This window comes from Scyliorhinus torazame, chromosome 3 (assembly GCF_047496885.1).
Source record: "Scyliorhinus torazame isolate Kashiwa2021f chromosome 3, sScyTor2.1, whole genome shotgun sequence".
Taxonomy (NCBI): domain Eukaryota; kingdom Metazoa; phylum Chordata; class Chondrichthyes; order Carcharhiniformes; family Scyliorhinidae; genus Scyliorhinus; species Scyliorhinus torazame.
In genome coordinates this window covers 184277777-184294907 of record NC_092709.1, presented here as the reverse complement: position 1 = coordinate 184294907, position 17131 = coordinate 184277777, and the positions used below count along the sequence as shown (strand labels likewise).

Sequence of the window (17131 nt, the reverse complement as noted above, 5' to 3'; positions counted from 1 at the left end):
ATAAGTCCCAACCCCCGGGGGAAAAAGAAGAAATGTGCTGGACCAGCTAAGGTTCCCGAAGGTGAAGGGGCAGGAGGTGGCAGGTCTGGGGGCGCCAATCGAGGTGGATGAGGTGATTAAAGGACTGGGGAACATGCAGGCAGGGAAGGCCCCGGGACCAGACGGGTTTCCGGTGGAATTCTACAGGAAGTATATGGATCTGTTGGCCCCGCTCTTGGCGAGAACCATTAATGAGGCTAAGGAAAGGGGGATGCTACCCCCGACAATGTCAGAGGCGACGATATCGCTAATCCTGAAACGAGATAAAGACCCGCTGCAATGCGGGTCATACAGGCCTATCTCACTCCTAAATGTAGATGCCAAACTGCTGGCAAAAGTGATGGCGACAAGGATAGAGGATTGCGTCCCAGGGGTGGTGCATGACGACCCGACAGGGTTTGTAAAGGGGAGACAACTGAATGTTAATGGACGAAGGTTGCTGGGGGTGATGATGACGCCCCCACCGGAGGGGGAGGCAGAGATAGTGGCGGCGATGGATGCAGAGAAGGCATTCGATAGGGTGGAGTGGGACTATCTGTGGGAGGCGCTGAAGAGATTTGGGTTCGGTGAGGGGTTTATTAGATGGGTCAGACTCTTATATGGGGCCCCGGTGGCAAGCGTAGTCACAAGCCGGCAAAGATCGGGGTATTTTCGGCTACATAGGGGTACAAGACAAGGGTTTCCCCTGTCCCGGTTACTGTTCGCGTCGGCAATTGAACCACTGGCCATAGCAGTGGCAATTGAACCACTGGCTGAGGGATTCTAAGAAGTGGAGGGGGTGCTTAAAGGGGGAGAGGAGCACTGAGTGTCGCTCTACGCAGATGATCTACTGCTATACGTTGCGGACCCGGTAGAGGGGATGCCAGAAGTAATGCAGATACTTAGGGAGTTTGGAGAGTTCTCGGGATACAAACTAAATATGGGGAAGAGCGAGCTTTTTGTAATGCACCCCCGGGAACAGGGAAGGGGAATAGATGCTCTGCCGCTGAGGAGAGTGGAAAGGAACTTCCGATACCTGGGGATCCAGGTGGCCAGGAACTGGGGAACCCTGCATAAACTTAACCTGACGCGACTGGTGGAGCAGATGGAGGAGGACTATAAGAGGTGGGATATGGTGCCGCTGTCGCTGGCGGGCAGAGTGCAGGCAGTTAAAATGGTGGTCCTCCCGAGGTTTCTTTTCGTGTTTCAGTGCCTCCCCATTCTGATTACGAAGGCCTTTTTTAAAAAAATAGACAGGAGCATTACGAGCTTTGTGTGGGCAGGAAAGACCCCAAGAGTAAAGAGGGGGTTCCTGCAGCGCAGTAGGGACAGAGGGGGACTGGCGCTGCCGAGTTTGAGCGACTACTACTGGGCCGCCAATGTGTCGATGGTCTGTAAGTGGATGAGGGAGGAAGAGGGAGCAGCGTGGAAGAAGCTGGAGATGGCGCCCTGTAAGGGAACGAGCCTAAAAGTGCTGGTGATGGCGCCGCTGCCGTTCTCCCCGAAAAGGTACACCACAAACCCAGTGGTGGTGGCAACCTTGAGGATCTGGGGGCAGTGGAGGCGACACAGGGGAGTGACGGGTGCCTCGGTGTGGTCCCCGATAAGGAATAACCACAGGTTTGTCCCAGGGAGGATGGATGGGGTGTTCCAGTGTTGGCAACGAGCAGGAATTAGGAAGCTGAGGGACCCGTTTATAGACGGGACGTTTGCAAGTCTGGGAGCGCTAGAAGAATATAAGTTGCCCCCGGGGAACGCCTTCCGGTATATGCAAGTGAGGTCATTTGCGAGGCAACAGGTAAGGGAATTTCCTCAGCTCCCGACGCAGGGGATCCAAGATAGAGTGATTTCTGGGGTATGGGTCGGAGAGGGCAAAGTGTCCGAAATATACCGTGAGATGAGGGACGAGGGGGAGGCGATGATAGAGGAGCTGAAAGGAAAATGGGAAGAAGAGCTGGGGGAAGAGATTGAGGAGGGGCTATGGGCTGATGCCCTAAGTAGGGTAAATTCCTCGTCCTCGTGTGCCAGGCTTAGCCTGATTCAATTTAAGGTTCTACATAAGCACATATGACGGGAGCAAGACTGAGCAGGTTTTTCAGGGTGCAGGACAGGTGTGGGAGGTGCTCGGGAAGCTCGGCGAACCACACACACATGTTCTGGTCGTGTCCGGCACTGCAGGCGTTCTGCGGGTGCGTGGCAAGGGTAATTTCAAAGGTGGTGAAGGACCCGGTCAAGCCAGGCTGGGGGTTAGCTATATTTGGGGTTGCGGAAGAGCCGGGAGTGCAGGAGGCGAGAGAGGCTGATGTGTTGGCCTTTGCATCCCTTGTAGCCCGGCGCAAGATATTGTTAATGTGGAAGGAAGCCAAACCCCCGGGTGCGGAGACCTGGATAAACGACATGGCAGGGTTCATAAAGTTAGAACGGATTAAGTTTGTGTTAAGGGGTTCGGCTCAGGGGTTCTCCCCTCGTGCTAGACATCACCATCCGAGGAAAAAGGCTCTCACTGTCTACCCTATCTAATCCTCTGATCATCTTGTATGCCTCAATTAAGTCACCTCTTAACCTTCTTCTCTCTAATGAAAACAGCCTCAAGTCCCTCAGCCTTTCCTCATAAGATCTTCCCTCCATACCAGGCAACATTCTGGTAAATCTCCTCTGCACCCTTTCCAATACTTCCACATCCTTCCAAAAAAGCGGCGAACAGGATTGCACGCAATACTCCAAATGCGGCCGCACCAGAGTTTTGTACAACTGCAACATGACCTCATGGCTCCGAAACTAAATCCCTTTACCAATAAAAGCTGACACACCGTACACCTATTTAACAACCCTCTCAACCTGGGTGGCAACTTTCAGGTATCTATGTACATGTTCACCGAGATCTCTCTGATCATCCACACTGCCAAGAATCTTACCATTAGCCCAGTACTCTGTCTTCCTGTTACTCCTTCCAAAATGAATCACCTCCCACTTTTCTGCATTAAACTCCATTTGCCACCTCTCAGCCCAGCGCTGCAGCTTATCTATGTCCCTCTGTAACTTGTAACGTCCTTCCGGACTGTCCACAACTCCACCGATTTTAGTGTCATCTGCAAATTTACTCACCCATCCTTCTACGCCCTCCTCCAGGTCATTTATAAAAATGACAAACAGCAGTGGCTCCAAAACAGATCCTTGTGGTACACCACTAGTAACTGGACTCCAGTCTGAACATTTCCCATCAACCACCACACTTTGTCTTTTTCCAGTGAGCCAATTTCTGATCCAAACTGCTAAATCACCCTGAATCCCATGCCTCCGTATTTTCTGCAGTAGCCTACCATGGAATTCATATGAAGAAAGAATCCAATTATTTTTAAATAGCTAATCAGACACTGGGGGACTTAAAGGTTGCAACATTTCTCAGCTTAGTTGGCTGTAAACCTTTTTTACTGCTGCAGAATAGAGTTTACCCAGTAAAACCAGGAGACAAGTCTTTCAATGAATTAATCAAAATCTTAAAGGGATATTTCTCTCCTAAACCATTATTGATTGGAATTGGTTCCAATTCCATCTCTGTAGTCAGAACAAAATGACACCATTTTACAGATGTAGCATCTTTCAGAAGATTAGCTAGTTATTGCCAATTTGGTACAACATCTGATGATACTCTTCAAATCAGGCAGGTTTGTGGATTATGCAGTGAAGCTATTCAGAGGAAGCTGCTTACTGTAAATGATTTAACTTTGAAAGCTGCTGTGCAAGTTGCCACAATATGGAGTTTGCAATGTGAACCTTCACAGATAGGGGCTGGAGCAAAGATGCACAAAATGGATACCCCAAGGAGCAGGGCAACCATGCCACTGTTGTACACAGGTTGGATACTCTGTAGGACAAACATTTGAAACAAAATATTTAAAAGGACGGCACGGCAGCAAGCATTGCTTTGTCACAGCGCCAGGGACCCAGGTTAAATTCCAACCTCGGATTACTGTCTGTGCAGAGTCTGCACGTTCTCCCCAGGTGCTCCAGTTTCCACAGTCCAAAGATGTGTGCTGGATTGGTCATACTAAATTGCCAGTGTCCAAAGGTTAGGTGGGATTGCAGGGATAGGGTGAATGAGTGGGCCGAGTTAGGATGCTCTGTCAGAGTGTCAGTGTAGACTCTATGGGCACCTTCTGTACTGTAGGGATTCCGTGATTTTATGAATGCTGGATAAATCAAATACATGGGCAAGAAATGTGGCAATAAGGGCCATATTGCCAAGGCACGCTGGGTTCAAAGACATCTACACCAAGAAGATGCAAGAAGAACAACTAAAGTGAACAATCTAGTCTTGTCTACAAATTAGTGGATGAAGCTCATGGTCACGCAAAAGACAACAAAATCAAGCTACTGCAAGAGCTTAAGCTTGGTGTCTTGTCACTGTAGGGCCATCAACAATGTTTTTAGGCATATACAAACAAGGTCATGAAATTAAAATGGAAGTGGATGTGGATGCAACAGTATCACAATACCCGAGGCAATTTATCAAAAGCTGAAGTATCTGCCTTTAAAACCGTCAAATGTGTTATTAGAAAGGTTTTACTATTAAAAGGTGCATTATTGTGAAACTAGAAGCAAATGGGCAGACAGCGAAGTTGCCTCTTCACTTTGTTGGTGAAAATATGGCTATTTGGTACAGCATGGTTAACTAAGATTACGCTTAACTGGGAAACAGTTAATCAATTATTGGATTCAAACAGCAACTTGCAACAACTTCTGAAGAAGTATGAGAAGGTGCTCAAAGTTTCACTAGGCTCGATAACTGGAATTGAGCTACACCTAAAAATCAAGCCAAACAGCATATCAAAACGTCTCAAATTAGAGGAAGCTACAAACACAGTTTAATTTGCTAACTGCCCCTGATACTTCAGAGATTGTTAAGAACGACAGCATATACATTGCTAGGAAGGAGAAATCACTAAAAAAGCGAATATTCAACCAGGGAGAGAGAGTGCTAGCTTGGAGCAACACCACCAATGAGAAATGGGTACCAGCTATGATCCTAGCAAAGACAGGTCCAATATCATACACCGTACAGACGGATGATAAAAGAGTTTGGTGACATTATGCTAATCAATTACTTGCTGCACAAAGTGAGTTTGCAGAAACCTCTGAAGAGGTTCTATCTTTAGAATATCTAGAGAGCTATACTTTGGAATTTAGACCAGTGTCAGTGACAAGTTCAGATCCTGTTCCTGGGGACTTTTCAATGTGGCAGATACTGAAATGACTACTCAAGAATTACCATCTATAGAAAGGAATGAGGACACTCCTGAAGTCACAACTGGCTGAGTTCAAGAATTTTACCAAAAAGGAATACATGTCCACCACAGAGACTGTCTTATTGAATTGTATGCAGGTATAGAAATAACATATCAGGGGATCTGTTGTTTCAATGTTAATTGTTGTCATTGCACTAATGAAGTAAAGAGGGAGGGATGTTACTTATCTGGGAAAACATTCTTGCTGGTTCTGCGCCACGTGATGTATAGTGATGTAAGCAGAGTGTTTGCACGGGCTTTGAGCAGATCACCACCTTGATTGCATTGAGCAACACCCTTAATGAACACCTCATCGTGTTTTACAAGAGTCCAGAGTGTGGGCACCTCCATACCTTCTCTCTTTGCGGCAAAAAAGAAATATAACAGTGATGTGAACTAAAAGATAATGATGGAAACCTTGGCTAGTGTTAGCACCCTCACTATTGAGTGAGAGCAGAAAGGGTTTGAGCCTTACTTCAAACATGTGAGCACATTACATAGACTGAGTACTGCACTGTCGATGGTGCCATCTTTCAGGCAAGACATTAAACTGAGGCCTATCTCCGTTTCGGAAGAAAGAAAAAGATCCTATTCCACTGTCAAAATAAAAAAGGAGTTTTCTTCTGGCATCCTGGCCAATATTTATCCATTAATCAACATCAGCAAAACAGTTTAACTAGTCATTCATTTCATTGCGGTTTCTGGGATCTTGCTGTGTTCAACTTGGTGGCCACATTTCTCTACATTATATTAGTGATTAATTAGGGCGGCACGTGGCACAGTGGTTAGCATTGCTGCCTATGGCGCTGAGGACCAGGGTTTGAATCCTGTCCCTGGGTCACTGTCCGTGTGGAGTTTGCACAGTCTCCCCGTGTCTGCCTGGGTTTCACCCCCACAACCCAAAGATGTGCAGATTAGGTGGACTGGCCTCGCTAAATTGCCCCTTAATTGAAAAAATAATAATTGGGTACTCTTAAATTTATTTTTAAAATATATTAGTGACTACTCTTGAAAAATATTTCACGAGTTGTGAAGCAAGCTGGCATGATCAGTGGTACTATTAAACCACACATCCTTTCTCAACACTTATGTATAAAACTGTTGGTATTGATCAGCAGTGTATTTAATTTCCTTGTATACTGCCAATAAAGTGCATGCTCTTGGTGAGCTAAGTCAGGCTATATAACCATGGAAAGATATCATAGTCAAACCTAAACCGATTTTCAGCCATTGTTGATAGATATATTGTAATCACTTCCAATCCGGGTCAGTGGATGGAAAATCAGGAATTGAGACCAAGGATGAGATTTCCCTTCTTTACCACAAAGGCCAATTGCTGACTTCAAGCTAAATCAGCACCTGACAGGGATTTAATGTGGTATCTTGTGATCGGCAGGGATTCGCATGAAATAAAAGGTTTGCATCATCAACTTCAAATAATTATCACCGTCTGGTAGTTGCAAATTCTGGGATTATTTCTGGTACTTTTATTTCCAAATTCAGATTCTTCGATCATCGGGATCTTTCCTGGGGCAGAGGTGACCTGTTTAAGAGGGACGGGTTGCATCTGAACTGGAGAGGGACCAATATCCGGGGGGGGGGGGGGCAGGTTTGCTAATGCTACAAGGAGGGTTTAAACTAGATTGGCAGGGGGGTAGGATCCTCAGCAGCAGGGAAGCAAATGAGGGGCTGAAAGAAGATGCAGTACTCAGCAACTGCAAGCTGAATAGACATGATAGGCAGGAGCACGGCACGGAGCAGGAAAAACCTGTTGGATTAAATTGCATCTATTTCAATGGAAGAGGGCTGACAGGTAAGGCTGTCAGGGCATGGATAGGTACGTGGGACTGAGATATTATAGCCATAACTGAAACATGGCTAAGGGAGGGGCAGGACTGGCAGTTTAATGTTCCAGGGCACAGGTGCTTTAGGTGGGACAGAGGTGGAGGAAAGAGGAGGGGGGAGTTGCATTTTTGATTGAGGGGAGCATCACGGCAGTAGTCATTTAAATAACCAAGGGATCATCCAGCGAGGCTTTGTGGGTGGAACTAAGAAATAAGGGGCTGGTGACCTTATTTGGGTTGTACTATAAGCCCCCAAATAGTCAATGGGAATGAGAAGAACAAATATGCAGGGAGATTGGGGAGACTTGCAGGAGTAATAGGGTTGTCGAAGTAGGGTATTTTAATTTCCCTAACATAAACTGGGACTGCCATAGTGTTAAGGGCTTAGATGGGGCGGAATTTGTTAAATATGTTCAGAAAGGTTTCCTCAGGCAGTATGTGGATGGTCCCACTTGGGAAAGGACAAAAATTGACCTACTCCTGGGAAACAGGGCAGGGTAAGTGACTGAGGTGAGGGTAGGGGTACCACTTTGGGAGTAGTGACCATCGGCCTATTAATTTTAAAATAGTTTATGGAAAATGTCAAAACTGGTCCATAGGTCCAAGTTCTAAATTGGGGCAAGGTGAATTCTGATGGAATTAGACAGAGCTTGCAAGGGTTGATTGGAGCAGCTTGTTTGAGGCCAAAGGGACCTCCAGCAAGTGGGAGGCCTTGAAAAGTGAAATAGCTAGAGTTCAGGGTCTATATGTTCCTGTTAGGGTGAAGGGCAAGGCTGGCAGGAGTTGGGAACCCTGGATGACAAAACATATTGAGGTTTTGGCCAGGAAAAGAAGGTGGTATGGCTCAGGTACAAGCAGCTGGAATCAAGGGTTTCCCTGGAGGTGTACAGGGGATACAGGAGTATTCGCAAGAAGGAAATTAAGAGGGCAAAAGGGGGGTTGAGGTAGCTTTGGCCGAGAGGATTAAAGTGAATCCAAAGGGATTCTTTAAATATATTAAAGGAAAAAGAATAACTAGAGAGAGAGAGAATAGGACACCTCAAGGACCAAAGCGGACACATCTGTTGGAACCGGAGATGGGTGAGGTTCTCAATGAATATTTCCCCTCTGTGTTTACGGTGGAGAAATACATGAAGACTTGGGAACCTGACAAGGTTAGTGGCGATATATTGTAGACAGTTCACATTACGTATTAAAATATATGAAGGTGGATAAATCTCTTGGCCCTGATCAGGCACCCGACTCTCTCGACCACTGCTATCCATATATCAACGCAGCTTACCGATCCATTCCCCGACCGCACTTCAGAAAATCAGACCAAAAGACGGTGCTCCTTCTTCCGGCATACAAGAATAAACTTTCTTTTTTCTTTATAAAAATTTAGAGTTCCCAATTAATTTTTTCCAATTAAGGGGCAATTTAGCGTGGCCAACCAACCTAGCCTGCACATCTTTTGGGTTGTGGGGACGAAACACACGCAAACACGGGGAGAATGTGCAAACTCCACACGGACAGTGATCCAGAGCCGGGATCGAACCTGGGACCTCGGCGCCGTGAGGCAGCAGGGCTAACCACTGCGCCACCGTGCTGCCCCAAGAAGAAACTGAAGCGGGAGAATCCGGTCAAGGTCATGCAGTGCTGGTCCAAGACAACGGAAGAGCTCCTATGTGACTGCTTGGAGTCAGTGGACTGGTTCGTATTTAAGAACTCAGCAACCAACCTAAAGGAGTATGCCACCACAGTCACTGGCTTTATCAGCAAACGTGTAGATGACTGCGTGCCAAAGAAAGCAGTACGTACGTTCCCCAACCAGAAACCGTGGCTTAATCGGGAGATTGACTCCCTTCTGAAGGCCAGGTCTGAGACGTTCAAGACAGGCGACCCTGACCTATACAAGAAATCCAGGTACGACCTCCGCAAAGTCAGCAGCGATGCCAAGAGACAATATCAGACCAAGCTAGAGTCACAGACGAATGTCACGGACTCACATCGGTTCAAGAAGACCACCATCATACCGGTGGCAAAGAAGAACCAGGCAACGACTGGCCTAGAGTGGCGTGGCACGATTCGCACCGGTCGCGGGGATTCTCCGGCCCGGCCCCGGGCTGAGAGAATCCCGCCCCCGATTCCTAAACGACCCTCTTATGGACTGATCTGATCCCTTCACACATTTTCTCTTCTTAGTAGTACTATACTCCTGTATACGTCACCCGATGCCTGTGTCAATGTATTTACATTGTGTATTTATGATTGCCCTATGTGTTTTTATTTCCATGTATTGAATGATCTGACTGGACTGTACGCAGAACGATACTTCTCACTGTACCTCGGTACACATGACAATAAACAAGTCCAATCCAATCTAATAAAGATATATGCAAAAACACTGCATGAGGCTGGAGAAGAAATTGCAGGAGCCCTGGCTGAGATATTTGCATCATCGTCAGCCACGGCTGAGGAACCAGGGGCGTCATTCTCCGACCCCCCGCCGGGTCGGAGAATGGCCGTTGGCCGCCGTGAATCCCGCCCCCGCCCCCGCCGAAGTCTCCGCTCCCGGAGATTGGGCGGGGGCGGGAATCCAGCCGCGCCGGTTGGCGGGACCCCCCGCTGGATTCTCCGGCCCGGATGGGCCGAAGTCCCGCCCAGAAACTGCCTGTCCCGCCGGCGTAAATCAAACCTGGTATTTACCGGCGGGACCAGGCGGCGTGGGCGGGCTCCGGGGTCCTGGGGGGGGGGCGCGGGGCGATCTGACCCCGGGGGGTGCCCCCACGGTGGCCTGGCCCGCGATCGGGGCCCACCGATCCGCGGGCGGGCCTGTGCCGTGGGGGCACTCTTTCCCTTCCGCCTCCGCTACGGCCTCCACCATGGCGGAGGCGGAAGAGACTCTCCCCACTGCGCATGCGCGGGAAACTTTCGGCGGCCGCTGACGCTCCCGCGCATGCGCGGAGAAACTGACAGCGGCCGCTGACGCTCCCGCGCATGCGCCGCATTTCCGCGCCAGCTGGCGGGGCAACAAACGCCATTTCCGCCAGCTGGCGGGGCGGAAATCCCTCCGGCGTCGGCCTAGCCCCTCAATGTTGGGGCTAGGCCGCCAAAGATGCGGAGACTTCCGCACCTTTTTGCCGGCGCGATGCCCGTCTGATTTGCGCCAGCTTTGGCGCCAGTCGGCGGGCATCCCGCCGTTGGGGGAGAATTTCGCCCCAGAAGTCTGGAGGGTAGCAAATGTTGTGCCCTTATTTAAAAAGGGCTGCAAAGAAAAACCTGGGAATTATAAATCTGTAAGCCTAGCATCTGTGGTGGGTAAGTATCCAGAGAGGATTCTGAGGGAGTATACATGCATTTGGAAAGACAGGGGGCGGGATTCTCTGACGCCGGGGCTGAGTCGGAAAATCCTCACGACCGGCGCGAATCGCGCCACGCCGCCCCGATTCTCCGGCAGAGCGGAGAATTGGCGCCGGTGTGGTTGGCGCAGCGCGGTCGGGGGCCGCTCTATGTGGCCGGCCCGCCGATTCTCGGCCCCGGATGGGCCGGGCAGCCGTCGTAAAAAAGTCAAGTCCCACTGGTGCCATCCACACTTGCTCTCAGCCGGTGGGAACTCAGCGTGGAAGGGTCGGGGGGCGGCCTGTGGTCCGAACCCCGCGGAAGCGGGGGGCTTCAAGGTGGCCTGGCCCGCGATCGTGGCCCACCGATCAGCGGGCCGGCCTCTCTGGCCGGGGGCCTCCTTTCTTCCGCGCCGGCCCCTGTAGCCCTGCGCCATGTTGCCGGGGCCGGCGCGTTGAAGGAAGTCACTGCGCATGCGCCCAGTTGACGCGGGGATCAGCAGCTAGAGCGGTGTGAACCGCTTCACTGCCGTGCTGGCCCCCTGTAGGGGCCAGAATTTCTGACCCTGAGGCCGTGTTGACGCCGTCGAGAAACGTGACGGCGTCAACACTTAGCCTCAGGATCACAGAATCCCACCCAGGGTTTGATTAGAGTAGCCAGCACAGCTTAGTACATGGGTGATCATGGGCGAGATTCTCTGATCCCGCGCCAGGTCGGAGAATCGCCCGGGGGGTGGGGGCGAATCCCGCGACACCGCTCCGACGGCACCGGCACGGTTGCCGCAGCACTGGTCGGGGGCCGCTCAACTGAATGAATGCCCGCCGAGTTCGGCTGAGTCCCGCTGGCGTCGTTCCCATGTGATCCTCGCCGTTCTAGCTGCGGGGGCCGTCCTGGTTTTGGGGCGGGGGGGGGGGGGGGGCTCCACATTGGCCAGGCCTGCGATCGGGGGCGACTGATCGGCGGGCGGACTAATTCCAGGCGGGTGCCTATGTTCCTCCTGTAGGGCTCCGCCATGTTGCCCGGGGGCTGGCGTGGGTCCATGCATGCGCATGGCTTGCCATCTCCGCGGTGCGCATGCGCAGACCCGCACCGGCCATGACGTGCATGCGCAGATCTGAGCCGCCCGTGTTGGCGCCCATATCGGCAGCTGGCGCTGCGTGAAGCGCTCCAGTGCCGTGCTGGCCCCCTGTGCGGCGCAGGTTCACTGTTCCTAGCAGCCAGATGACACCGTCGTAAAACACTCCGGCGTTTACGACGGCGTCAACACTTAGCCCCATTATCACAGAATCCCGCCCCTGGCCTTACAAATTTGTTAGGTCTCTGATAAAGTTCCACATGGTAGGCGGCTCTGGATGGTTAGATCACAAGGAATCCAGGGAGAGCTAGCAAATTGGATATACAATTGGCACGATGGTAGGAAGCAGAGTGTAATAGTCATGGAAGAATGCTTGTTGGACTGGTGGCAGTGCTCGGCTCATTGCTGCTTGTTATCTATATCAATGATTTTGATAAGAATGGACAAGGCATGATCAGTAAGTTTGCAGATGACACTAAAATAGGTGGTATTATAAACAATGAGGAAGGTTATCAAAAATTGCAGCAGGATTTTGATCATCTGGGGAAGTGGGCCGCGAAATGGCAAATGGAGTTCAATACAGAAAGTGTGAGGTGTTGCAATTTGAAAAGTCAAATCAAGGTAGGACTTTCACGTTGAATGGTAGGACCTTAGGGAGTATCGTGGGACAGAGAGACCTTGGAGTTCAGGTGCACAGCTCTCGAAAGGTGGAGTCACAGGTAGATAGGGCAGTGAAGAAGGCTTTTGGCATGCTGGCCTTCATCAGTCAGGGCATTGAGCATAGAAGTTGGGAGGTTATGTTGCAGTTGAGCAGGACGTTGGTGAGGCCGCACCTGGAGTTCAGTTTGGTCGACTTGCTGTAGGAAAGATATTAAACTGGAGAGAGTGCAGAAGAGATTTACAAGGATGTTGCCAGGACTCAAGGGACTTGGTTATAGGGAGAGATTGGACAGGCTAGGACTTTTTACTTTGGAGCGTAGGAGACTAAGGAATGATCTTATAGAGGTGTACAAGATCATGAGAGGCAATGATAGGGTGAATGCACTTAGTCTTTTTCCCAGGGTTGGGGAATCGAGAACTAGAGGGCATAGATTTAAGTTAAGAGGGGAAAGAATTAATGGGAACCCGAGGAGCAAACTTTTTTTACGTATAGGAATGAGCTGCCGGAGGAAGTCGTTGAGGCAGAGACATTGACAACATTTAAAAGGGCATTTGGACAGATACATGGACAGGAAAGGTTTAGGGGGAATATGGATCAAATGCAGGCAAATGGGGTTAGCTTAGATGTGATTTCTGGTTGGCATGGACCAGTTTGGGCGGAAGGGCCGGTCTCCGTGCCATAGATTCTATGATTCTATGAGTTACACCTTGGTTTGTTCACTCAAGTGAAAATATTACTTTGGTCTCTAATTCAAAGAACAGTTTGTCACTTTTGGATCACTCTCCAATCCTCTTGCCTTTGTGGCCGACTTCACGCATGCAATACAGTCCACGTACCACATATAAAGTTTAAATCAAACTGCTCCCATGAACATGCATACCTCGAGCAACCTATGGATACTAAAAGACCTTGTGGTTCTGAATTAGGAATCATCCATTAACGAGGAAACAATGCTGATAACAGCCCTTTGAAAACAACAGTACCACCTAACAAACCGTAAAACCAGTGGGCAAGGAGACACAAGCTGACTGAGGGCACACAGGCTGCAGGTTGAACATGACAGCAGAATGCCACTCTTCACATTAGCAGCACCACTCAATGTCCTAATACCTGGACACATGACAACCATAGTTTATATTTATCTAGCTCAATTAAAGTAGGAAAACACCCCAAGGCACTTCACAGGAGGGTTATTATTATGGCTGATGACCAAACATTTGGCCAGAGATTGTCTTGGGAAGGAAGAGAGACAGAGGGATGAAGAGGTTCTGGGAGATACTGGGGAGGCTCTGGGAGGGAATTCAGGGAAAACAGTGGCGTGAGTAAAATCAGGATGCTCCAGAGATCAGAGTTGGAGAAGCACAGATAATCACGGAGGAAGCTAGCCAGAGGAGATGAAGTGGCATGATAATTTTTAAATGAAAGCGTTGCCTTACTGGGAGGCAATATAAATCAGTAAGCACAGGGGTGATGTGTCAATGTAAGCTGGTGGGATCTTGGACATTGGGAGCACAGTTTTGAATTATCTCAAATTTACAGAGGGTAGAAGGTTGAAGGCCAGATTGGAATCAAAGTTAGAGGTAACAGAGGCTTTCAGCAGCAGATTAACTGAAGGAGGGGTGATTTGAATAATGCTACAGAGGTGGTAATAGGTGGTCTTAGTGGTGGCATGCCTAAGTGGTCCGGAGCTCACCTCAGCATCACCAGCAATGTGAATAATGGGACAGGAGTGGGGTCAGGGGCTGGGGAATGGAAAACAATAGCTTTGGTCCTCCTAATATTTAGTTGGGAGGAGATTTCTGGTCATTCAGTATAATAATCTTTATTATTACCACAAGTGGGCTTAAATTAACACTGCAATAAAGTACTGTGAAAATTCCCTAGTCGCCACATTGCGGTGCCTGTTCAGGGACACGGAGGGAGAATTCAGAATGCCCAATTCACCTAACAAGCACGTCTTTTGGGGCTTGCGGGAGGAAGCCAGAGCACCCAGAGGAAACCCACGCAGACACATGGAGAACGTGCAGACTCCGCATGGTGACCCAAGCCCGGAATCGAATCTAGGTCTCTGGCGCTGTGAAGAAACAGTGCTAACCACTGTGCTACAATGTATTGGATATCGGCAAGTAGTCTCTTGATTTAGAGATTTTGAGAGAGGTGGTGATGAAGTAGAGCTGGGTGATATCAGTGTACATGTGAAACTAACACCTTTTGTTTCCAGGTGATCTTTGCAGCATGCATCGCATCATTCACCCAGTTAAAGAAGGGACACTACGAGGGCAGCAGCACTTACAAACCTGCACCTGAGCACAAGTTATTGCATTCAGGAGAGATGTGGTAAAATGACCTGAAGCAGGGGCAGGAGAAAAGAGAAGAAAAACTGCAAATGTAGAAAATCAAACTAAAGTAGATGATGCTGGAGACATGTTGGTTCGACAGCAGTGAAGAGACGGGCCAGTACTTACAACGTGTCCTTCATAATAGCAAGTGTATGTGTTCATAAAACCTCTCCTCACATAATAAAACATCCCAAAGGTGCTTCAGAGGGTAACAAAACTTGACTCTGAGCCACAGAAGGAATCATTTGGTCAAAGAGGTAAGTTTCCTGAAGCACCTTGAAGGAGAAGAGAGAGGAAAAGATGGAAGAAGATTAAGAGTGAATTCCAATACTTACGGCCTTGGCAACTGAAGGCATGGCAACCAATTGAAATCGCCAATTACAATAAACTGGCGAATTACAGTGCTGGAGTTCTGAAGAAATGTGTATCTGACATTTTGTGCGAATGGAACATAGAGCTCACTCATGTAACCTCACAGAGTACAGGACTCAACTGACTTTACACAGGTTTGTGTTGTCTGTGTTTGCATTCTACACAGAAATATAAAGACTGGTGAATACAAACACAAATAATAAGCTCACACATAAAAGACATTTTAAGCCAAACCTCACATCTCACGCTTATATTACAAACAGAGGTTGTAACAGATCTACTAACAACCAATAAAAAGATCACCTTTAATGAAATGCACCTACAGAGAATTTCAGGTGTACCCATACAAACAACCACACAAACGAGGAGCAGGAGTAGTCCACTCAGCGCCTCGAGCCTGCTCTACCATTTAATATCATGGCTGATCTGATTCTAACCTCAAATCTACATCCCACATACCCAATCTATCACCCTCTTGCTTACCCCAATCTATCACCCTCTTGCTTACCAAGAATCTATTCACCTCTTCCTTAAAAATATTCAAAGACTCTGCTTCCACCACCTTTTCAGGGAGAGTTCCAAAGACTCATGAACCTCCAAACACATTCCTCCTCAGCGCGGTTTTAAATGGGTGACCCCTTCTTATTTTTAAATTCCCTGGTTCTAAATTCTCCCACAAGAGAAAAAATCTTCTCAACATCCATCCTGTCAAGACCCCTCAGGATTTTATGTTTCAAACAAGCCACCTCTAATACTCTTCTGAACTCCAGCAAATACATGCCTAGCCTGTCCAACCTTTCCTCACAAAACAACCCACCCATTTCAGGCGTTAGTCTGGTAAATCCTCTCTGGACTGCTTCCAAAGCATTTACATGCTTTCTTAAATAAGGTAATCAATGCTGTACACAGTACTCCAGATGTGGTCTCACTAGTGCTCAACATTATGGTCATCATTAACGGGCTGTAATCTGGAAATCTTTTAAAACTTGAGTACCCTATCCCTGGACAAAGTAACTAAGTAAAATTCAGCAATATTTAATTATATCCTATAAAGCAATGTGTCATGATACCAGAGAACATCATCCTTTTACGTCAGCACCAACAGTTACTTCTCTGCTTTAATTCCACGAAATTATACTCGCGGATTAAATTTACATTTTAGTCCTGAAAGCAGCTTTTGAAGAAGGGAGTACGAATGTCCTTTGTTTCAGTCTAATACATTTACACTGCTACACATTACCATGCTGCTAATTGTAGCAGTCGGACTTTTTACAATAGGAACTGCCTTCAACTGGAAAAGAGCATACTTAAAGAACTTAGTGTCAAAACTATGTCATAAACAATTATATATACCTTGATTTCTTTCTCATATCCAACATCCAATTTAAGAAAGTTTAGTTTCTGCAGCCTTGCTTTCATGACTGACCTCCTGTAAAACAAGCCGATCCAAGCCCCTAAATGCACTCTCACTCAATGGCATCACACCCTGCAGTCTCATGCAATCAAATGTCATTCTTACTGACCCCTAACCTGAGGCAATTTTCTGTTGATTCTAAGCAGCAGGATACTGGCTCTGAACTGCAACTTCCTACTTGACTGCTGGATTCGGCATTCGGCTTAAACTGCCTGGCTTTCCTCTTAACTCCTTCACTGCTGGAACTATACTTCCTTAAACTTTTCCCACATGCTTCCAAAGTACAAATAAACAAAGAGAGCTAGAGAAGCACAGATGGTAAAATAACATAGTTAAAAAGGCAAATAGCGTCAGCAACAGGAGCATATACCATTTAAAAAAAACTATGCTGAAACTTAGACAAGTCCCTGGTTAAGTTCCAGTATGAGAATCCATGCAGTCCTGGGCAAACCTTAATGGAGAATGTATCAGGCTTATTAGAGAGCTAGAAGAAAGATTCAGCATAATATTAGCAGCATTAAGAGGGTACGGTTAATAAGAAAGGCTTGAAAAAAATGTGATTTTCCACATTGGAAGAGTGGCTAAGTTAGATCAAACAGAAAGTTTCCAATGAAAAGTTTGGAGAGATTAAGTAGTGAAAGAAATGATTTAACTAGTTGGCAGGTACTAAACAGGGGGAATAGAGTTCGGATTATCATGGAAGAATGAAAAGACATTAATAAAAAAGGTTCTTAGGCTACAGAATATTTACCAAAGGTAGCCACAGAAAATATAGGGCGGGATTCTCCGAAATGCAGGCAGA

At 47.9% G+C, this 17131-nt stretch overlaps 1 protein-coding gene across 6 annotated transcripts in view; it reads right to left on the bottom strand.

Moving 5' to 3' along the window:
- The window catches only part of tbc1d1 (TBC1 (tre-2/USP6, BUB2, cdc16) domain family, member 1), a 393938-nt gene that overhangs the window by 280159 nt on the left and 96648 nt on the right, over positions 1 to 17131 (bottom strand). Inside the window, exon 1 of one of the 6 annotated variants that reach the window (XM_072496562.1) lies at positions 16269 to 16412. The exons of the other annotated variants lie outside the window; for them this stretch is intronic. Within the exon in view, the coding sequence (XP_072352663.1) occupies positions 16269 to 16334 (66 nt within the window). The 5' untranslated portion in view covers positions 16335 to 16412. Of the gene's footprint in view, positions 1 to 16268; positions 16413 to 17131 lie in introns of those variants that run through there. 6 annotated transcript variants of the gene reach the window in all.